At 53.7% G+C, this 21340-nt stretch overlaps 9 protein-coding genes across 9 annotated transcripts; 3 read left to right on the top strand and 6 right to left on the bottom strand.

Annotated features, from left to right (window-relative positions):
* Nucleotides 1–262: 262 nt before the first annotated feature.
* On the bottom strand, nt 263–3060 carry P170DRAFT_433128 (uncharacterized protein). The gene has a single exon (XM_024848412.1). It carries the CDS (start codon nt 2742–2744, stop codon nt 750–752), a length of 1995 nt encoding a protein of 664 aa, XP_024710924.1. The 5' UTR covers nt 2745–3060; the 3' UTR covers nt 263–749.
* On the top strand, nt 2835–3240 carry P170DRAFT_45725 (uncharacterized protein). Its single transcript, XM_024851704.1, has one exon. It carries the CDS (start codon nt 2925–2927, stop codon nt 3168–3170), a length of 246 nt encoding a protein of 81 aa, XP_024710923.1. The 5' UTR covers nt 2835–2924; the 3' UTR covers nt 3171–3240.
* Nucleotides 3241–3263: 23 nt separating this feature from the next.
* P170DRAFT_375480 (putative 2-deoxy-D-gluconate 3-dehydrogenase) lies at nt 3264–4112 on the bottom strand (the record flags this gene model as incomplete). The annotated part of the gene is made up of 2 exons (XM_024845318.1): nt 3977–4112; nt 3264–3920 (listed from the first exon to the last, which is right to left on the bottom strand). The coding sequence occupies exons 1-2, from the start codon at nt 4091–4093 to the stop codon at nt 3264–3266; spliced, it is 774 nt and encodes a 257-aa protein (XP_024710922.1). The 5' UTR covers nt 4094–4112.
* Nucleotides 4113–4359: 247 nt separating this feature from the next.
* On the bottom strand, nt 4360–5744 carry P170DRAFT_399861 (D-galactonate dehydratase; the record flags this gene model as incomplete). The annotated part of the gene is made up of 3 exons (XM_024846296.1): nt 5539–5744; nt 5208–5429; nt 4360–5113 (listed from the first exon to the last, which is right to left on the bottom strand). Exons 1-3 carry the CDS (start codon nt 5712–5714, stop codon nt 4360–4362), a joined length of 1152 nt encoding a protein of 383 aa, XP_024710921.1. The 5' UTR covers nt 5715–5744.
* Nucleotides 5745–6159: 415 nt separating this feature from the next.
* P170DRAFT_399860 (putative MFS allantoate transporter) lies at nt 6160–8050 on the bottom strand (the record flags this gene model as incomplete). Its single annotated transcript, XM_024846295.1, has 6 exons — nt 6160–6752; nt 6822–7285; nt 7345–7411; nt 7476–7575; nt 7634–7744; nt 7793–8050. 6 exons carry the CDS (start codon nt 8048–8050, stop codon nt 6160–6162), a joined length of 1593 nt encoding a protein of 530 aa, XP_024710920.1.
* A 414-nt stretch (nt 8051–8464) lies between these two features.
* Nucleotides 8465–11708, bottom strand: P170DRAFT_375469 (uncharacterized protein). The gene is made up of 8 exons (XM_024845317.1): nt 11510–11708; nt 10701–11458; nt 10426–10646; nt 10034–10372; nt 9544–9637; nt 9426–9480; nt 9171–9370; nt 8465–9086 (listed from the first exon to the last, which is right to left on the bottom strand). Exons 1-8 carry the CDS (start codon nt 11595–11597, stop codon nt 8514–8516), a joined length of 2328 nt encoding a protein of 775 aa, XP_024710919.1. The 5' UTR covers nt 11598–11708; the 3' UTR covers nt 8465–8513.
* Nucleotides 11709–11842: 134 nt separating this feature from the next.
* On the bottom strand, nt 11843–14675 carry vps27 (ESCRT-0 subunit protein VPS27). The gene is made up of 5 exons (XM_024852036.1): nt 14392–14675; nt 14195–14327; nt 13848–14129; nt 13018–13789; nt 11843–12946 (listed from the first exon to the last, which is right to left on the bottom strand). The coding sequence occupies exons 1-5, from the start codon at nt 14457–14459 to the stop codon at nt 12000–12002; spliced, it is 2202 nt and encodes a 733-aa protein (XP_024710918.1). The 5' UTR covers nt 14460–14675; the 3' UTR covers nt 11843–11999.
* Nucleotides 14676–14876: 201 nt separating this feature from the next.
* Nucleotides 14877–18870, top strand: P170DRAFT_452930 (putative ubiquitin C-terminal hydrolase). Its single transcript, XM_024851318.1, has 3 exons — nt 14877–15353; nt 15423–15623; nt 15750–18870. The coding sequence occupies exons 1-3, from the start codon at nt 15126–15128 to the stop codon at nt 18642–18644; spliced, it is 3324 nt and encodes a 1107-aa protein (XP_024710917.1). The 5' UTR covers nt 14877–15125; the 3' UTR covers nt 18645–18870.
* A 1377-nt stretch (nt 18871–20247) lies between these two features.
* On the top strand, nt 20248–20845 carry P170DRAFT_313626 (cytochrome b5-like heme/steroid binding domain-containing protein; the record flags this gene model as incomplete). Its single annotated transcript, XM_024843267.1, has 3 exons — nt 20248–20366; nt 20487–20613; nt 20690–20845. Coding segments are annotated over 3 exons (402 nt in total), but the record flags the coding sequence as incomplete, so codon positions are not given.
* Nucleotides 20846–21340: the final 495 nt, after the last annotated feature.

Here is a 21340-nt window from a genome sequence, read left to right as displayed (position 1 = left end):
TCTGATCTGTAATTGTCATTTCGAACATTCTTGTGCCGTTTGATTCTTGTTCATCTGCGCTGTTACATACCACGCATGCCTATTATATTTATTCACATCTCTCTTTTTATTTACATGTACACGACTTGTAATCCACCCATGATATGATATGATATATTATGTTCTGAAATGAGTTTTCGTTGATAGATAGAATTGAACAAGGCTGAGTTCATTTTCCCTAGAATAAAAAGTCAAGTATAGTACTGCAGTAATGTAAGAAAAGCTCAGGTTCGATCAAATTCATTCATCGCATCAAGTCAGAAAGAAGTTAATTAATTACACTATTAAAAAGAGGTAGAAGTAGGTACCTATCTATACTGGTATGTAAAGAGCAAGCAAATATCTGACGAGAAAGAACGAAAAGGAATAAAGCCAATGAACCAGACCCTCAGAATAAACATAAGATGGAGACAGTTCTGTCGGGGGTCCCAAGAAATATAAAGCGCAGAACGGTCATGGTCGATATTTTGCCATAATTAGCACCATGAAGAGAATTAAGGACAGTTAAGAATGTAAAGAACCGAAAACCGAAAATAAAGATAACGCCAGAACGACCTCGTACGCTAAACAAAAGAATTAAATGCAGGTTGCGGTATCGAAACGCCGGGATTGCTAGAACAGAGGAACACGCAGGAGCGAAAAGACAAGGAACAAAAGAATCAAATACGTTGGCTTGCAACAATGTAGTGTACAGGTAAAAGAGAAACCACCTAGCCGGACTCGGCCACTTCACGACTATCCCACATGCGACGGATCATCATTTCGGTCTCGTCGTTCATGTAGGGCGGTGGCACTTCTTCGGACTCTTCTTCGCCCGCAGGATTGTTCTGAGCGGTTTCGTCAGACGTGGAGAGAATGCGGTGAGAGGGGTGCGGCTGCGACTTCGCAGATTGGCTCGCCTCGGCGGTGTCGTTTACCAGCGCCTCGGGATCTTGGAGGTAGGTTTGTGAGACGGAGGTACGTATAGCGGGCTGTCGCCGACCCACAAGTTGTCTGGGTTCCGGACTGGGACTGTTCTGACCGGACTTCTGCTGCTTACCGTCTTGCAGATGCGTCAAGGCGGGTGCAGACTTGATCGGTTTACCAAGTGAAGAGTGTCGCTGATGACCGAGATTGGCGCCGTTCATATCGTTGAGGATGAAATTCAGCCGGCGGAAACTGTCTCCCGTGGGGGACTGGAACCGTCGGACTACCGTCAGCTCCAGCGACATCTTCTCGTACGCTTTGCGGATGTGCTTAGTCTCGTTGTCATGGACCACTCCGCCGGATCGAGCAGATCCATTGACGAGGGCGCGCCCGGGGTCAAACGGACTGGCACCTGGGCGCGCAGCAATGTAGTTCGGGTCCATCGTAGATGGCGAGACGGTGGTGGAGACGCCATGAGCATCGGGAGGGGAGGTGTTGAGAGCCGCCGTCCGCTGCAGCCATAGCTTCTGTTGAGTGCGGGAAGGTGGTTCAGTACCTGGGGGGCGAGTCGGGGGAGACGCTCGGGATCTTCTCGAGCTGGAAGCACGGTTCGGCGACGGAGGCGTTTGCGGGTGGTAATGAGGTAAGAACGAGGAGGGAGTATTGGGGTCTGAGTCCGTGCGGAGCGAGGCGGGAAAACCGGTCTTGATGAACCTGGAAACACCACCTTCGATCGAAGACGAGGTGGCCTGAGCTGGGGTTCCCGGCGTATTGGCTAAAGGGGGGTTCGAGGATGAGAGAGGGCGTCGGAGGCCGTCCGGACCGGTCGCGATGTTGGTTAGAGAAGTATTACGAGAGATGGAGTCGACGGCGGTCGGCTTCACCGTGGCGGAGATGGAAGACATGGCGGGCGGAGCTTTGGCGGAGTGAGACGGGCTCAACAAACGATTGGCGATGTCGGCGTGGTCGGGTATGCGGCCAGCGGCGTCTTCTTGCTCTTCGGTATCTTGAGAGGGGCGTGTTGTTTTGCTGTCAGAGTCTTCGCCGTCGTCGTCTTCGTCGGGCGAGTGACCTTCCCCAAAACTCTTACTGGTTGACTCCGGAAGGCTGGTCGCTCGAGGGAATTGTGGGTAGGGGCGTTTAACAAAGGTAAGAGGATCCACCAGCACTGCAGTGTTCTCCACGCTCTCCTTGGACTGTGCAACCGAGCTCCGTCGAGTGCTCTCTGGCGACTGAGTGGTATCCTCCCAGTCGCCGTCGTCGTTGTCGGAGTCCGCCAGCTCGAAACCTACTGTCTTCTTCTTGCCGGAGCTGGAGTTGGGGCGAGACGTCACCAGGGCCTTCTTGCCGACAACACCGCCGGAGTTATTTCGTCGAAGAGCGGGGCTGGAGTTATTCTTCTTCATCGAAGCCGTGGTAGGATGACTATCCACCACCCCATCCCACCGGACGTGATGTGTACCACGGGGGCTGGTAGCGGGCGTAGCAGGAGCGGACTTCTTGCGTTGGTGGTAGCGACCGGTCGTCGTCGTAGTTTCCGGGAGATGTTGAACCGAGGTATGAGAGGTATGACGCTGAAATTTGGCGAGATTCTTGCCGTGGGAAGGGTTGCGGTGATGGTTCCGATGACCACCGACGACGTGCGGACGATGAGGACGAAGAGGGAGTTTCTGGTGGGAGGAGTGCGAGTTGGCCAGGTCGTTTTGTTGTTGCGAGGAGCGCGTGACAACGGCGTGTGAGGAGACCGCACGGCGGCCCAGCCCGGGGCGCTTGACGGGCGAAGAGTTGGAGGTCGGCATGACGCTAGGGAGAGAAGGGGAAAAAGGATACGCAAGGGGACCAGGCAATGGAAGCAGCCACACGGGTGTCACTGCTGCGGGAAGAGTCGGGTGTCAGGTATGGAATGGACGAGTGGGAGAAAAGCAACGATTGGTGGATTGATTGATTGATTGCTTGCTTGATCTCAGAGGGGAAAGGAAATGGAGAATGGAGAAAAAAAAAGAAAAGAAAGAGAGACCGGAAGGGAAAAGGAAAAAAGACCGAGGGCGGAGGGGGGTCGTCAGCCAGAAAGGAGTGGAGAGAAGGAAAGAAGGAGGGATGAGTCGAAGTCCCCGCAGACACTCGAGAGGAAGAAGGAAGAGGAAGAGGAAGAGAGATGGAGATGGACGAGGAATTCGGCGGAAAAGATTCCAGACCGATTGGTAATACCGTCCGGTCACTGGTAATTTACGGTATTTCTGGAGTAGTTCGCGCCTTCCGCTTTGGGATGCCTTCCATTTGCAGTTACATTATGACTATGACTGGACATTAATATTAATTCACCTCCCCATCCACCCTCCGTCCACCGTCAACACCTCCCCCGTCACGTACCCACTGGCCCGACTCGCCAGAAACACCGTCACCCCCTTAAAGTCCTCCGGGCTCCCCCATCTGCCCGCCGGAATCCGCCCTAGAATCCCCGCTGACCGTTCCGGATCCTGCATCAAGGCTGATGTCATGTCTGTGGCTACATATCCCGGCGCGATGGCGTTCACATTGACTCCCTTGGCTGCCCACTCGTTGGACAGCGCCTTGGTCAACTGCGCGACACCCCCTTTGGCAGCCGCATAGGCGGGGACCGTCAACCCACCCTGGAAGGAGACCAGAGAGCCTATGTTGATGATATTACCGCGGTGGCCAGAGACGTCCGGGGTGCGAGTCAGCATGTAGGCACCGACGTCCCGACAGAGCGTAAAGACGGTCGATAGGTTGACTTGCAGGACCTCATCCCAGTCCGAGTCCGGGAACAGATGACTCGGGTGTCGTCGTTGGATGCCAGCGCAGTTGAGCAGGATGGAGATGTCATGGCCATCTTTGAGGACGGAGGCTACGAGGGCTGAGATGGAAGGTCGGGACGAGAGGTCTGCCGTGTAGATGGTTGCGGTGCGTCCGAGACCTTCGATTTGTTGCTTGGTGTCCTGGTTGCTGGTGTCTCGCTGTGTAGCAAAGGTGTTAACGGTGCCGTTGACACACTCTATAGAAAGCAACTTACCTGGACAAGGACAATGTCGGCGCCAGCTTCGGTCATGGCGATAGCCATTTGCTGGCCTATGCCGCGTGTGGCACCGGTAACGAGTGCAGTTCTGCCTGAGAGGGAGAAAAGATCCATTGTGATTTAGTGCTTGACTCCTTCTACGGACATACATCTGGGAGAATGGTGCTATAAGTAAAGCTGTCTTTGCATATGACATATGCTAGACCATCGGAGATTATTCCGCATCACCCCCACGCCCCCGCATTGTTTGCGTGGAGGCGTACACAAAGCATGGGGTAGCTTAATAGAAATTGAAAGTTGAAACTATTCGAAAAAGTTAGGGTTACGGTCACCTATCCCAATCGTCTATATTGATACTCTGCGATATTCGTCCTGCCAAATCACCACTCACGAATTGCCCCGTCAGGTCCATAAAACTCCTTGGGCTGCCAAGGTTCTGTCTCCTTACTGATAGCCCTGACCAGTTCTTCGTCGATCTCAATTCCCAATCCCACGCCCGACGGCGCTTTCACAAACCCTTCCGCGATATCAAACACCGACTTATCCACCAAGTAACTATTCAGGTCAATATCCCCCGCTTCAACATTATAATGCATCCCCAGGCTCATCTCTTGGATGACAAAATTTGGCGTCGAAACGGCCACCTGGATCGACGCTGCCAATGCAATCGGGCCCAACGGGCAATGCGGCGCAATAGCCACATCGTATGTCTCTGCCAACGACGCAATGCGCCTCGTCTCGGAAATGCCACCCGCATGCGCAATGTCCGGCTGCAGCACGTCCACCGATCCGTCTTCCAGGAACCGTTTCATGTCCCACCGCGTGAACAACCGCTCCCCGAAAGCGATAGGGATTGTAGTCAGTCCGGACAGCTGCTTCAGCGCTTCGGGGTGCTCGCAGAGCAGTGGCTCCTCGATAAAGAGTGGCCGATAGGGCTCCAGCGCCTTAGCTAACTGCTTTGCCATCGGCTTGTGCAGTCGGCCATGGAAGTCTAGTCCTGCGTCGAGGCCGAGCGACTTGACAGTCTTGAGGCGCTCAACGCACGAGTCCAGCACGGCGGGCCCGTCGAGCCAATTCACGTCCTCGGTGGCGTTCATTTTGATGCATTTAAGGCCCTGCTCGATACGTGCTTTTCTGTTCGGTGTTAGTGTACTCTTGTTGCTGGATTGAAAAACAAATACAAGCGCTCTCAGAAACGTCGGTGGGCAGGTAAGAGGTATGAACGTACGCTGCCACCTCGACATCACTCGGTCGATCACCTCCAATCCATGCATATACCTGCACCTTGTTTCGCACCTTCCCCCCAAGAAGCTGGTACACCGGCACGCCCAGCGTGCGACCTTTCAGATCCCACAATGCGATGTCGATACCTGAGATAGCAGACATGAAGACGGGCCCTCCGCGGTAGAAGCCTAGTCGCCAGACAAGTTGCCAGATGTGTTCGATGTCACTGAAAAGGTCAGCTTCCCATGAACTCATAATCACACGCAAAGATGGGAACAGTCGCGGGGCAATGCCGATAGACGAGAAAAAAGAAAACAGAATTAAATGGTACATACTCTGCCTCCAGGCCCACAAGCCTCACAATGATCTCGTCCAGTGCGCCCTCGACAGCCTGCGTATGGCCTTCTAACGTGCCCTCGCCCCAGCCGAACCGGCCCTGGTCATCGGTGACCTTGACGAAGAGCCATCGCGGCTTGACGCGGAAGTATTCGATGAATTTTATTTTGGCCATTTTGATTCTTCTGGTATTATCTGGTGCGATAGGTAATAAATGGTAGAGAATATAGGAGACAATGAGTAAAATAATATATAGAGCCAGGTCTGTTTACCCCAAGCTTCATATATAAGGCCAGCCGAGGATTCTCTGGATGTTTCCCCGCGTGGGGGTCGGGATAAATCCGGGCGAGAAACATGCGATGGAATGGTGCCCCCCACGCTCGGACACGGATTTCTTGATTCGTGGAGAAATGAAGTCGATCTGTGGAGGGTCAGGATGGAGATGGGGTAGCTGGTCGGCTTAGCTCCACTGGTGGTAAGTTGTTTGTTGTGATGTAGATGGATACATAGTTCTAGAGGAAGTATAGAATTCCAAGTTATGATCTCTTCACCCAACATTCCACACTCAACACCTCTCCCATATAAACCAACCATACCTCATACCTAGACAGCAAAACCCTCTAATAAATATACCTAAAATTCAAATTCTCCTTATCCGTCAAATCACTAAACGCCGTCCTCGCCATCTCCGCCCTCCGCACCTCCTCCCCATCCCCATCCCCATCCCCCGAAATCCCCTGCACCCGATCCCTCCTCCGATTCTCCCACGCCAGCGCCATCCTCAACACCACCACCAGCGCAATTTCCACAAAATTCGCCACAATCATCGACCAAATCCCCAACGGATACCGCGGCGCCTGGTCCCCTTTATAGAAGAACGGCCCCGCGATATTCCCCGCACAGACGCCCAGGAAGATCATCGCGTTCGTGACGACCTTCTTGGTGTGGCCGGCGATGTTGGCCGTGAGGATGGAGAGGATGATCACGAAGGAGGCGTTGTAGGAGCCCGTGAGGTAGTAGCAGATCAGGCGGCCGATGCGGTTCGATTCAGGGAGGTAGCACAGTCCGAAGGAGCCTGCCACGTTGGGGAGCAGGAAGAGGATCGTCACGAGGCAGCGGTTGTTGGGCGGGAGGCGGTCGTTGAGCCAGACGCTGATGAGGATCATGATGGCGATGAATGTGCCGTAGGGGATTTGCATCAGGGCTGTTACCACTGTAAGGTTTCTCTCATGGTTAATACTGATGAGTATATAGGGCGGGTTAGACAGGATAGGCAACATACAAGTCGAAAAGCCAAACCCCTGAATAATCAGAGTCCCGAAATTCGAAATCCCCCCGTTCGGAATATTCCCGGAGAACCCCAGCAGGAGAAAGAACCAGACCTTCCAATCCAGAAAGGCCTCCCAGACCTGAGACAGCTTGAGGGTCTTATTCTCGACGCCGGTCTGGTTATCGCGCAGGCGCTCGACAGCGAGACGCTTTTCGCTGTCACTCAGGTACCGCGTCGACACGGGGGAGTCAGGCAGGAAGAAGATGATTACAATGCCCCAGGCCGAGCACAGCGCTCCGATGATCAGGAACTCGTACTTCCAGGACGCTAGCGAGCCCTTGATCTGACCGATGCCGTAGCCGAGGAGGCCGCCCAGCGCGATGCCTGCGCCGTTGGCGGTGTACCAGATGCCGATGCGGATGGGCTGTTGGCGGCGGGTGTACCACATGCTGGTGATGAGCATGAATGCTGGATCGCTTGGTTGGTTGGGTGGTTGGTTAGCTTTGTTGGGTCGGGGTGGATGGTGTATGTATACCTGCATGCTTCTGCGGCGCCGGATATCACGCGCAGCACGGCCAGCTGGGTAAAGTTCTTTGCGACCGCTAGTAGTGCACTTCAGTATGGTGCATTGTCTAGTCGAGGGGTGGAGTGGGCTAGTATACGAACCTTGTAACATGAGAAAGAACCCCCACAGGAAGATATTGATGCCGAGGTATTTGCCCACTGGAAACTGCTGCATCAGGAAATTGGTTGGAAGCGCCCAGACCTGTTATCAGACACGTTAGCTTGAAAATTCCATAATTATACAGTCGGTTATGGTATACCAAGAACCCGAAGTAGAAAACACTCGATAACCATGAATACTGCTCCCCCGAGAGCCCCAGGTCTTCGTTGATGCCGAAGATGGCTGCATACGAAAGTGTCGTTTTATCGATCTTGGTGCCAGTTAGCAAGATAACAAGACGACCGTCACAAAAACTCACATAGTAGAACGCATAGCAAACGCTCAAAAACGGTAGAATCATGAGATCAATCTTGCGAACGAGACGCTTGTTCTCGACCGGATCAATAGCTCCTTCGAGGTCATCGAAGTTGTCGAAGAGAGCCAGCGCGGTATCGCCATTGTGCACTTTGCCTGGTTCGGCGGGGACGGTTTCAAAATGAGCCGTGTCATGCTTGTCTGGTGTCTGTTCGATGGCTGGAGCTGGAGCTGGCGTTGGGCTGTCGGTTTCAGCGGTCATTGTTCTGGCTGTGGTACTGATTCCTGGTGATGATGACGATGGGGGTGATTATGGGATGGAAGGAGATGAACACACATCACGGATTACTGAATTTATCGGGATGTATCCAAGCGGCATGTCTGGTAGACGGTGATCTGCCTCTGATGCTGTCACCCGCATGGAGCATGTATGGAGGCGTGGGGGCAGTGGAATCATGGGGAAGTGGGTGTTTCTCCGCATTTTGTCCGTGGGGGTTGACAGCGACTGATGGATGTTGGATAGTAGTACTAGTATAGGGACAGGGATGGTAGATGTAGGATCGGCTCGGAGGTTCTCCGTAGTAGCGGTGCTTTGATGCGGGTATCTCTAGAGATCGTGAAGCTAACAAGGAGATATGGAATTCGAAGAGTCTTTATATAGGCTCCAATATATTCACTAGTCTACCCACACCCACCCTATATAACCCTAATACAAATCAAAATAACTACAACGCAGCCCTCAACCTCACATCCACTGCCCTCACCAACGTCTGAATCGTATCCAACACCGGCGTCTCAACCCCCAACTCCTTGGCCTTCTTCGCCGGAAACCCCAGTATCACATCAATCTCCATGGGCCTCTTATTAAGACAGTCCGTCTGCATACTACTCCCGATGCCCGGCATGGCGTTAATCTTGTCCATCAACCGATCAACGAGCCCGTAGTCCAACTCCACCCCACACTTCCTTCCCACGTCAATCACCTCGCGCATCAGTCTGTGCGTCAGAGGCGTAGCGTCGGGCGACGAGCCCAGCCAGCTCTGCGTATCCAACAACGTCAACGTCGTCAGGGGATTCCACGCCGCGTTCCACACGACCTTCTCCCAGCGTTGGCGCTGCATGTCCTCGAGGACTTGGAACTTGGTTTGGCCATGCTCGAGGAGCGTGGCGAACATGTCGAGACGGGATCGCTCCAGAGCGGAGGAGAGGGCGGCGTTGGGGAAGAGCCCGATCTGCATGTCTTCGGATTTGGTGTGCGCGATTGTTCCGGGCGTGGATTGGCGGGCTCCGACCCATGTCTGTTGGTTTGTGTGAGGTTCAAATTAGATGGATGTTGACTGGCAGGGGTGATGGTGCTTAGAGTGGCGGGGACAGAAACGTACCACGCAGGTTATGATGGATGATTGAGGGTAAAGATTCCGGAAGGCTTCCTCGTTGCCCACGCCGTTCTGGATGAGCACCACGGTTGTGTTCTCATCGATGGCGGGCTTGAGTCGTGCGGCGACGGATTCCTGGTCGATTGCTTTGTGGGCGCAGACGACGTAGCGGAAGGAGTTGGTGATTTCGTCGGGGGATTTAATCACTGTGATCATGTCCTTTAGCAACATCGTAGATAGGTATGTGCCAATCTAGCTCACCATTATCGGGATGGAAGCGATGCTGGCCATGGTTTTCGCTCTCTATCAGAATGCCCTATCATGCATGGTCAATACTGATGGTGGCTAGTAGACCAGTTTGACGCCATGTGGAACATACATTCGCCTTGACAGCATCGTAATTTGACCGCGCGACGACCGTTAGGCGCACGTTCTCAGACCGCTTGAGAATGAAGGCGTAGAAGGAACCTATGCTGTAGATCGGCTCGATTAGGAAGATATCTCAAGTTGTTGAACATGTGTACATACGCTCCCAAGCCGTAGAGTAGGACCTCAATCTTATCGCTCATAGTGAATGTGCTTAAACTGTCGTGGGAAACCTCTAGGATAGCTTGGGAAAGATGAGGTACAGAATTATAACCCCGGCGATGATGTCTTGATCGACAGGCGTCAATGCGGGGTTGAATCGGGGTGAAGGCCGACGAGCGTGGGGGTTCGAATCCTGGGGAATGTGGGATGATGACAGGTGCAGAGACTGATCGTCCGTAAGAGCTACTGGTTTTCCAGAAATTACGGGCGTTTCAAGGGCGTGGGGGTAAGAAATAGCATTGGCATCAACTATGTATAGTAGCTACAACAGTGCTCATCACAGCTTCACGGACCCAACCATATTCCTCTCCAGGCGTGCCGTGTTCAGTAGATGTGGACCTAATTCTTTCAAAGAAGTCACTCCCAGAAACACCATGTTGGATTCGATCTCCTGTCTGAGGATCTCGATCGTTCGTCGAACTCCTTCCTCTCCGTAGCCACTCGCAAGTCCATATAGAAAAGGTCGGCCTAGTCCAACGGCTGTTGCTCCCAGTGCAAGTGCCTTGAGCACGTCGGTGCCTCGGCGAATGCCACCGTCAATGAAGATTTGCATCTTGCTTCCAATAAGGTAGGGTGCGTAGCGACGGATCTCCAGAAGAGTGAGAAGTGGTGATTGTGCCCTGCCCTCGTTAGCTGTGATACAGACCATAGCATCGAAGACTAGTCCACATACGTGTCCTGGGATCGGCCCCCATGGTTCGATAGAACAATGCCTTGTACACCCTTCTCATACGCGAGAACGGCATCCTCAACGCACTGAATCCCCTTAATGACGATAGGCAGCGAAGTAAGACCACGCAGCCACGTCAGAATATCCCAATCAATGAACGGGGAGATGGAGCTGGCCATTGTTTTGGCAACGCCTTGTCCCTTGGTCGCTGGATTATCCCGAGCCTAAAGGCATGTCAGTCCCTGCACTCAAACCTACCACCCAAGCATAATACACACCTGGACCTGCAGATTCAACCTCTCATCCATCTCCCTCTTCCCAACCACCGGCGAATCCACCGTCACCCATATCGCCCCCGCCCCGGCAGCATCAGCTCTCCGCACCATGTCCTCCGACTTCTTGATATCCTTATTCACATACAGCTGCGCAAAGAGCGCCTGATCCTCCCGCGCCCGAGCCTTCATCACGCTCTCAATGGGAAAACTCGACCCATTCGCCAGCACCTGGACCAGCCCTTCCTTACCAGCCGCGGCAGACAATGCCCGCTCGCCATTCGGATGCGCCAACTTCGCAATCCCCACGGGACTCATATACACCGGCAACGAGACCGCCTTGCCCAAAATGGACGTACTCGTGTCCACGGCCCGAATACTGCGCAGGATGCGCGGCCGAAGCGACACTTTCTGATACGCTTTGGCGTTCTGGCGCTTGCTGATCTCGTCGTCCGCGCCGGAGCAGTAATACGCCCATGCGTTCGGCGGCAGATGTTTCTGCGCCAGGGACTCGAAATCGTAGAGATTGATCAGTGTCGCTAGCGGCGGGGGCAAGGGATCGGTTTCTTTGATTTCGGGCACGTGCTCGATGGGTTTACTGGACTTGCTGAGAGACCCCGGTTCGAGGTGGCCGCGGAAAGCAGAAGATGGTAGTGATTGTGTCAGAAGTTCCTGATCGTGCACGGAGTCGAAGTCCTCGGTTGCGTCTTTGCCGGCACAGCGGAGAATGACATGAGGTCCACCGGGGTGGGAGTCAACGAAGTCTAAAGAGTTAGTATGAGTATGTATGAAGGTGAAGACAAGTTCGAACGCACCAGTTACATCGTAAACGGAGCCGTGGATGGCGACCCAGCAGGAGTCTTTGCTGTTGTGTTTCTCGATTTCGTCGCGGGTCAACTGCATGGCGAATGATTAAATCGGGGGTGTGCTAGTACGAGGGATTGCATATTGGTTTGCAATAAGCGGACCATAATAATAAAGGGCTCGAGCTTGGGCGTGGGGGTGCTTTTGGCGGGTTCAATAGAGGTGGAAACGGAGAAGAGAGCAAGCAAACAGACTCGGAATCTTTTCCGTGATCCTCGGCGGCTTCTCCGCCCGCCTCAAGATCTTCGATGGTCTACTAGCATTCTACGGGAGGTATTTTATTGCAAGCTTTGATTGAAATCGTCAAGGAATGTAAGTACAATTTCATAGTCTGCAAACAATCCAAGCATCTGGTATCATAATTGCCACGGAGGAAAAGAGAAAGACAGAAAACCGAAGAATAACATTAACCGCCAACAGATAGCCAAGTTCCCTCCATGCCTAAAGCTCAATCAGACTCTCCTCGACTGCTGGCCGAGGCTGTGGCGGCTGATGGTATTGCACGGGGGAAGGGTGTCCAGTAATGGGGGAAACATCCCCAACTGGGTAAGCAGCTTGGGGTGCTGGGTTACTCTGCGGGTACATTGAAGGTGGCGGACCAGGCTGTTGTTGCTGAGGATAATAATATGACTGGCTCTGCGGCTCCGGCGGCGCATGTTGTATCCCATGATGGCCATTAGGCTGCCCGACTTGCGATTCGGCCAGCTGCATATATGCGGCAGACGGCACCTGATCCATTGAAGGAGGTTGTTCCGGTGCGCTTGGGACAGGACCAGCGGGAGCAGCGGGGGGTCCTGCTTGCTGATAGAGAGAATTGGTTCGTGTGATGGGAGACGGCTGGTAGGAGGCATCCGCGTCGCCTTGACGGGGGGCTTGGTATGGATGTGAAGCTGGCTCTCGCTGAGCAGGAGGCGCATAGAATTGCGCCGGGGCGCCTGGCCCAGGATAGGCTGCAGGATTGCCAGGGAATGGGGGGTTGGAGCTCGGGGGCGGAGGGGACGCAACGGGAGCATTGCCACTCCACGGTTGGCTGTGGGTCAGAGGTTGAGATGGCGGCGGGTACATGCCAGGGCTCATGGCACCGCTCCGCGGTCCGGCCCCTTCATGGTTCGCCCTTTCTGATGGATACTGAGGAGCATACGGGGAATCCGTAGGTCGCGGCTTCTCGGCGACGGGATTCCCATAATAGAAGTTCTCAGCCCCCGCTTTACCTTCGACCGGCTGCGAAGGCATTGAGGGATACATGTTAGGATATTGCGCAGCAGCACCAGGGACGGTCCCAAATCCGAGAGAGTGTTGCGAATAAGCACTCGACAGACGTTCCTCCAACATGCGATCATAATACCGCACCACAGTAGATAGTTTAGCATGTAAATCAAGAAGCGTGTCTAGGGATCACAAGGTTAGTCAATGAAAAATAGAGTGTAGACTGAAGAGCCCAGGAACTAGATAAACATACCATGTTTGCTCATAGTCTCACCATAGCTCCGCGCCAGTTTCGGCCGGAGTGCACCAATGCTCTCGTAAAGTTCCTGGATTTGGGGCTCGCGCAAGATCGTCCCGGGTGGTTGATGTTGCAGTCGGTCAACGAGTGCTGCGAAGAGGTGGATGTTTTCGACCTCAACAGGACTAAGTTCATATGGATTTTTAGGTAGATCGGTGGCGACCGCGGCGCCTTGAGATGGGGTTTCCGGGGCTCTCGTATTTTTCAGAGTGGCCGCATGTTTCTGCTTGTGCTGTTCCATATCGCGCAAGGAGGCCTCAATAGCCGCCTTCAAATCCGCGTCCTCCTCCTCCTCGGCCTTCGAAGGCCCGGATGCCTTGGGTGGCTCTGGGGCCACCATTTGAGATTGCGGAACGTAGCCACCTGATCCTTTATTCTGTGCCTCCTCCAAGCTCATTTGTAAAGCCCGCCGTAGATCATCATCAAAACCACTTTCCGCTCGTGCCGTCCGAGGCTCCATTGCATTGGATTTCGTGATAGAGTTGTTCTTGAACGCCGACCGATCCGACAATGCCGCCGGGGGGAAAGGTTTCGCGGTCAATTTAGCGTAGCATCCATCGTCGACTCGAACAGGCTGCAATATTCCCAGGTGGGGAAGAGGAAGCGTCTTGCTAGAACACTGAGCGTCGAAGACGTTACCACAGTTTCGGCAGTGGTGCTTCCGGTTCATAAAACTAAACGGCGTACGACATCGCATGCAGACGTCGGAGTCTATCCATTCGGGCGGCTGTAGCACCAAATGGTATTAGCAGAGGCCACGGGCGCACGTTTCAAGGAGAGCTTACCGCACTACTCTCCAACATACTACCACTCATCTTCGTCTTAGGCGGGAACCGGAATCCTTCTTCCTGGAGCTTCTGGTATGTAATGCCAACATAACTTAGATCCATGCGACCCTGAGCCGCCATCGCCCAGTCCTGAATCAGCTCTAGCATTTTCTCTTTCACTTCGGCGTTGAGCGGGGCACCCTCCGTCTTCAACAAGGAGACCAGGTTATCCATAAATTCGCGAGAGGCAATTTCGGCGAGGAAGTGAGTACCGCCATTCTTCACACACGTATCCGTTAACTGCAGTGGCGACCGTTCGGTCAGTACGTAGATAGACAAGAGGGGATGAACCTTGCGGAGCGAACCTTGAGCGTTGCCAGTTGTATATTAGGGTTCTTATTTTCTAGTCGGCGTTTTAACGACCTCATCGCCTCCTTCGGCTGAACACTCTTCGATCGAATCAGGTCGGAGACTTCGAGATTCAGGGCGATGTCTTCCCTACAGGGTCTGTTAGAATCACGAACGGGACGGAATTGGAGAGGTCGGGACATCAACGACATACAGAGACGATGCAGTCGCCCGCTCGACCTGCTCATCGAGCGGCGACGCCGAAGAGAACCATCCCGCCATGACGACGGAGACCAAATCGCAGGATCGCGCAATTGACGGAGTCACAGATTCACTATGACGTTGGGTAGCGGGCGGAAAGAGGGGTGGGAGATGAGAGGCGTCCAACAGCAGCAAGAAGATAAGAAGAATGCCAGCGCAGCCAAGAGCAGGAAGAAAAGTCTATGTGGGGGAGCACAGGATATGCAAGTCGACCATGGGGGGAAAGCGATGAACACGCCGTGGGAGGAGATCGAGGTCCGTAAGCTCTCCAGGCAGATCCGGGCATACCTTACCTCGTCGTCTTGGCGGCTGACTCATCCGCCAGGCCCCAGGCATCGTCATATCGGCGGCGGGCGGTGAGCGGTTCTGCCGTGGTACGTAACTGGCTTTCCCATACTTGGTCGTTCTCCTTCCCCGGAATCGCTGCATCCCGCCTCGTCCATCCCCGATTGTTGTTCTGGCAATCTGGCTGCCTGCGCTTCTCCCCTCTTCCCTGGCTCATGCGGTTGCTTTGTCTTTGATGCTTCTTTCGATCTCTCATCTCGCGACCATCCTTTGGGGGACTGTCCATCCGAGTCCTTAGTCCCGCAGCCACCTCCGAGCACTCGCGACCATCCCTCCTCCGACTACACTCCGAAACCTGGCTGGGTCATGCGTTGAAACATCTCCCATCCCAGTCGTTGCATCATGTCCTCGAATGCAGCGGCTCTGCCTTCGCCTCCCGAGTTCGCCCCCTGGGATAAGACACCGCGTCCTCACTCCATCGGCGGGCTGTACTCGGGCGGTCAAGGCCGACCTGCTGGCGCTCTTCAGAACGGCCCCTCTGCTCCACATGGTGCTCGATCCCCGCGGTTCCCTAGCATAAAAGACCTTCAAGATGAAGCCGCTGCGCTGGACGTGAATGAATCTTCGTCGGTAGGCTACCCTGGCCAAGACCACAATTGGCGAGCTGTTCTTTCGTTTTGCTAACTGCTATCCATCCAGCTGGATGATTTACTGAGTCGAGCCCAGGAGGCAATTCAGCAAGCTAGGAGTTTTGCCGACAACGATCAGCCAGACACGGCCTACGTGCAATACCTTCGTGCCTCCGAGATCACTGTCAACATTATCCCTCACCATGCAGACTACCGAGTCACCATAAGCCAGCGCCCTGGATGGTATAAACAGTTCGCGAATTTAATGATGGTATGATTTCCGGCTGGGCATTTGAGCTCTCGTGTTGCAGCTTTCCCTTTTTATTTATTTTTTTTTCTGTCTCTCTTTTCCTTGCAGTCTTGATTTGGCCTTTCAGGTTCGCTAACTAAATACTAGGCTGTGCGAACAAAGCAAGGGACGATGGATGACATTAAGCGACAGATCCTAGAGGACAACTTTATCAATAACGTACAACCTTCAAGTACACCCAAACACAGTTCCCCGAGACCGGTCTCTGAGATACTACCTGCGGGTACTTTTCGAAGCTCAAGCCCCAGAGGCCGCCGGAACGACTCGGGAGATAATTCAGTACGAATGCCTAGCCCCACGGAGTTCCAGCGGTCGCTCGATACAAAAATGAATAGATTTTCAAGTCCGCCAGAGGATGCGCTGGCACAGAGATTTGCGAAATTGAGAGCTTCTCCTCCTACCACTAATGGCCTAGATTCGGTCATCAATGGCCAAAACGGGGCCATTTCTATGCCGCTGCAAGAGAACACTGACAACAATTCTTCTCGGCCATCCTCCTACATTCCTCCACGATCACAGCAAAGCTCCGTGCTGAGCTCACCTTCGCGACGCCCTCTGGGGCCTCGCAGCATGGGAGCTCCTCACGGCGCCCCGACGTTACCTCCTAAACTTCCCCTCAATACGTCACTTCCCCGAGCCCCGGATCCCACCTACAGTCCCATATGGTCGGTGCCATCGCAGCCACCGTCTAATCCCCCCAGGACCTCTACGGAGAGCTCGCGTCCTGTTAACCCGAGATATTCTCAATTCACCAACTCGCCTCGCGGAAGCCCTAGCCGAAACGGACTTGACGACAATCCCTATAGATCGCGGACCCCGAACGGCATCCACCAGGTGAAGGAGGCTCGAAGCAGCACTGCAGACATTCCACACGCTCCCACCATTAGTGCCCAACATTTGCTAGACTATCTCCGGCGCTACAACATATTGCTGATCGATGTACGGTCACGCGATCAATATGACGAGGGTCATATATTTGCTAAATCCGTTATTTGCATCGAACCGGTGGCACTGAACGAGAATGTATCCGCAGACGATCTTGAGGAGCGCCTGGTAGTATCTCCCGAACATGAACAGTCTTTGTTTGAGCGACGCAACGAATTCGACATGGTGGTCTATTATGACCAAAACACGGGTTCTGTCAGTTACCTGGCGGGGTCGCCTGTTGGGACGACTGCGCCTCATCTTCGGGCGCTGCATGACACTCTTTATGAGTTCAATCCTTACAAGGCCTTGAAGGATGGGCGCCCTCCAGCGCTTCTTCTTGGTGGTCTCGACGCTTGGATTGATCTTCTCGGGCAACAGTCCCTTGCCACATCTACTACTGCCATTGCCATGGGATCGATCCAAGCGAGGCACAAGCCCGGGAGACCACTTGGAAGGAAACCGACTATCGCAAGTGCCAATTCCAGCCTGGAGGTGAGGAAGCGGCGGCTTCGCGAATACAAGCCATTGAATCCCGAGGAGTTGACTGAATGGATGGAAAAGTCCAAGAACGAAGAGATCGATACTAGCACGTATGTTGGGGAGGGCGAGCTGACCGAGGAACCGGAAGGCGAGGTTCAGGAAGAGCAGCCACCTTCACCATTTGTGCATACTTACGAAGACTTTCTGCGCCGCTTTCCCGAACCACACACCGTCCAGGAATCCATGGTGGCACCACACGCTCGAAAGCCAGTCCCGACAGCCCCTAACTATGCAGCTCCCGTCCCCGTCGCTCCGTCACGGCCTCCGCCCGCAGTTCCTCGTCCAAGTTATAGCGGTGTCTCAGATGGTCGGCAGATCCAGCCAACCCTAGAGCGGCAAAACTCTGCCACCAAGACTGCCCTGTACACGGCGAACTCGGTGTTGAATCGAATCAAACTCCCTCGGACCGGATTGACGAACTTCGGGGTGACCTGCTATATGAACTCAACGATCCAGTGTCTGAGCGCGACGCTGATGCTGAGTAAGTTCTTCATCGACGATCGGTTCCGGTTCTATGTGCAGAAAAATTGGAAGGGCTCTCAGGGAGTCATGCCAAGCCTGTTCGCGAACCTGGTCCGATCCCTGTGGAAGAACGACGTGGAGGTCATCATGCCAACATCTTTTCGGAACTTCTGCGGGCGTCTGAACCAGGAGTGGGCCATCGACCGACAGCAGGATGCGAAGGAATTCTTTGACTTTGTGGTTGATTGTCTCCACGAAGACCTCAACATCAACTGGCAGAGGACGCCTCTGCGGCCATTGACATTCAGTGAGGAGGTGCAAAGGGAGAGAATGCCCGTTCCCAAGGTTTCTCGCATTGAATGGGACCGGTATTGCCATCGAGAGGAGTCTTTTATCTCCTCGCTCTTTGCGGGGCAGCACGCCAGTCGCCTTCGATGTACCACCTGCCAGCGGACTTCGACGACCTACGAAGCGTTCTACAGCATTAGTGTAGAGATTCCTCCATCCGGAACCGGCGATGTTTACCAGTGCCTTCGAAGCTACTGCCAAGAGGAATTGCTGAGCGGAGATGAGGTGTGGAAGTGTCCATACTGCAAGTGTGAGCGAGTTGCGACCAAGCAGATTATCATCACGCGCGCCCCGCAGATCCTGGTGGTCCATTTCAAGCGGTTCTCGGCCTCGAAGACGCATAGTGCCCGGAAAATCCACACGCCCATCGATTTTCCTCTTCACGGACTTCGGATGGATGATTTCGTCTTTGCGTGGTCGAGCCAGGTGCCGCCTTCCGATCCCAAAGCGACCGGGCGACCGGAGATGATCTCCGCCACGGTGCCGCCGTTTACGTACGATGCATACGGCGTGCTACGCCACATCGGATCGTCGATGGGGAGCGGGCATTATATCTCGCTCGTTCGCGATGCGCAGCGTCAATGTTGGCGCCGGTTTGATGATCACCGGGTCACGGACTTCAATCCTCGAGATCTCCAGTATAAGGATCGGCTACAGAACGAGCAAGCATACATTGTATTTTATGAGCGAGTACCCGCCAAGTGAGGCCGGCATTTTGAGGGGGCAACGAAAAGGAACCCGGATTGCATTTGCTATGGTTGATTGATTTTGCTTCGTTTTGCATGACCGCCGCCACGTGACATGAGCATGTAACGATTTTTGATTCTGTGATATTAGCATGGCCAGCCATTTCCAGCGAGTTCGAATGACTGTATATAGATAGAGAAAGAGCGAGCACCTGTTTGGATGAGAACGACGGGCGGTGATCCACATGGCTGTAGCGGTGCCTCAAGTTAAGGTATTATAATCCGCCTGCGGGGCAGTCTGGCCGCCGACTCGGGCAGTGAATCCCGAAGGCACTACCCGACGGATCGACCCCGAGGTTAGCGACCCCTTTGTCTGCTGTCCGGAGACATGAGGGGGCAGTTGGACGCCCAGACAGTACGTAGGAGAGTACATAATTCCTGTTATGCAGCACAACCGCCATTCCCGATCGAGTATCTACGATGAGTAGACGGATCTAGTCTACGTGTATCAAGTCACATGCCGTGTCACCGAGGCATGGAAGACGAGTTTATGCGAGTTTTCTTGCTCTGTTCTGGAGTCCCGGATCGATAGTTATGCTGCCTACGCTGTAAGGTGTGCTCCAGATCCTCCGTATCTCCAGACCGATTGTCAACACGACTCCCCAGCCGTCAGCATACATAGTGGGGACTGCGATTGCGATCTCAGCAACTCACTGAAAGGGGCAATCTTATCCTCGCCCGGTTGGACACGCCCAAAAGAGCAGCTGGCGGACTCAGGCACCCGCTGACTCAGGCCGTATAATAAGCGCCCGCTGATTGGCCCGCCGCTATCAGGCCACTTTGGCGTCCAGTGGCAGCCGGATTGCCCCAGCAGAGGCAGAACGGCTCCCAGGCAGAGGGGAAGACGATCGGAGAGTGACAAGTCAAGGGAGATCACGGCGTAGACCGAACGACAGGCCCGAGGTTCCTACCAGACGTCGAACCGGAAGGGATTCACGGCAGGTCCGAAGGCCTGCCTCAGGCGGAGTCGCCGACGAATCACGTTGCCCGGATCTCCCCCAACTTCCTGGATCCATCCAATTCCTGTCGCTCCTTCCCTTTTCTCGTCTCCTCTCGCTTCTCCCTCTCCCTTCTTCCTCGGCCATCTTGCTTCTCTCTTCTCTTCTCGCTCGTCGTTCGTCGTTCGTCGCAATTGCCTGCCTTTCTTCGTCGCTGTCTTCTTCCGCGATCTTGGTCTTCATCTCCTTCCCCTAATCTATTCCCTACTTTCTCGGTAAGTCAACAAACGATCTTGTTCGCATGATTCGCATTCCCCGACTGGCTGTTGGGCCTGTCATATCACACATGCCATTTCTCAGCAAAGTCCATACAATGATAACGTCATCATCAATACCGCTCTTTTCCCGTCTATCTGCCTTGCTGTCCTTTCCGTCGTGAGGGTGTAACCATCCGGAACTGGCTCTGCGCCGCGGATCCTTCTCCTTGCAGAAACTCTGACCCGGCCACTCACACTCTATCCTATTTTCCAACCCCTCCGTCATCAATTCAATCACTCGCTATTCATCAATCTTAGCTAACGAGTCCGCTGTTGTCGTCCTCCTATAGGATCCCAATCGATCATCATGTCTGCCAACAAGGAACTCACCTTCCAGGAGGTTGCTGAGCACAACACCAAGAAGGACCTCTACCTCGTCGTGCACGACAAGGTCTACGACTGCACCTCTTTCGTCGATGAGCACCCGTACGTTATCCCGACCTGAGAGTCCCTAGTTCCCACATCCATGGGTTCTATCCAAGGGACAACCGTCAAGAAATGAAACCAGGAATTCTTTGTCGTGCTCATACTGACGGACAATTTCAGCGGTGGTGAGGAGGTCCTTCTCGACGTCGGCGGTCAGGACAGCACGGAGGCTTTCGAGGATGTCGGACACAGTGACGAGGCCCGCGAGATCTTGGATGGTCTGTACGTCGGTGACCTGAAGCGCATGGTACGTTCACAACCACCTTCCAAAAACTGCGATCGCGCAGCGGACAAAAATAATTCTAATTCTCGTGTTTCTCTAGCCCGGCGACCCCGCTCCCAAGGCCCAAGCCCAGCCTTCTTCCTCCGGCTCCGGTGATTCGTCCGGTCTCGGTGTCGGTCTCTATGCTTTCGTCTTGATCGGTGGCGCCATCGCCTACGGTGCTTACCAGTACCTGCAGAAGACCGCCGGTGTCGAGACGCAGTAAACGAGACCGGTAAATGAAAACAAAACCAGAAAACCAAAAAAAATCAATCTGAAGAATTAAGAATGATCGATTCCTTTGAGCCCTTTTTTAATATGAAACCATATTCTTTGTTATCGTTCTTACATCGGGGGTTTTGTCAGGTGATATCCACTGCAGATATTTATGGTGTTCATTTTGTTCTGTTATTGTCAGATCTTTCGCAAGATACTCGAGAGAAAGACCAAGAATTTCGTTTTTGGACATGATGACCATCTACCTTTCTTCTTTCTGCCCTATTGTTTCTACTACCTTCTAGTCACTTTTTGACGACATATTCTTTCCATGCCGAATTCTAATAGACCGATGTTTCTTTCGATGTCAGTCCGTCTTTATGTCTGTAGAGCTTGTACTGTGCTTGGGGTCTCATGGTCACACAGAAGACAGTTCCGGTGAGACCGGCGGGGTAAAACGAGTCTAGAATCAATGGTCTATGAGAAATCAGCATTA

The sequence above is a fragment of the Aspergillus steynii genome (genome assembly GCF_002849105.1).
Source record: "Aspergillus steynii IBT 23096 chromosome Unknown P170scaffold_1, whole genome shotgun sequence".
NCBI classification, from domain to species: domain Eukaryota; kingdom Fungi; phylum Ascomycota; class Eurotiomycetes; order Eurotiales; family Aspergillaceae; genus Aspergillus; species Aspergillus steynii.
This window is presented reverse-complemented; position numbering and strand designations above follow the sequence as displayed.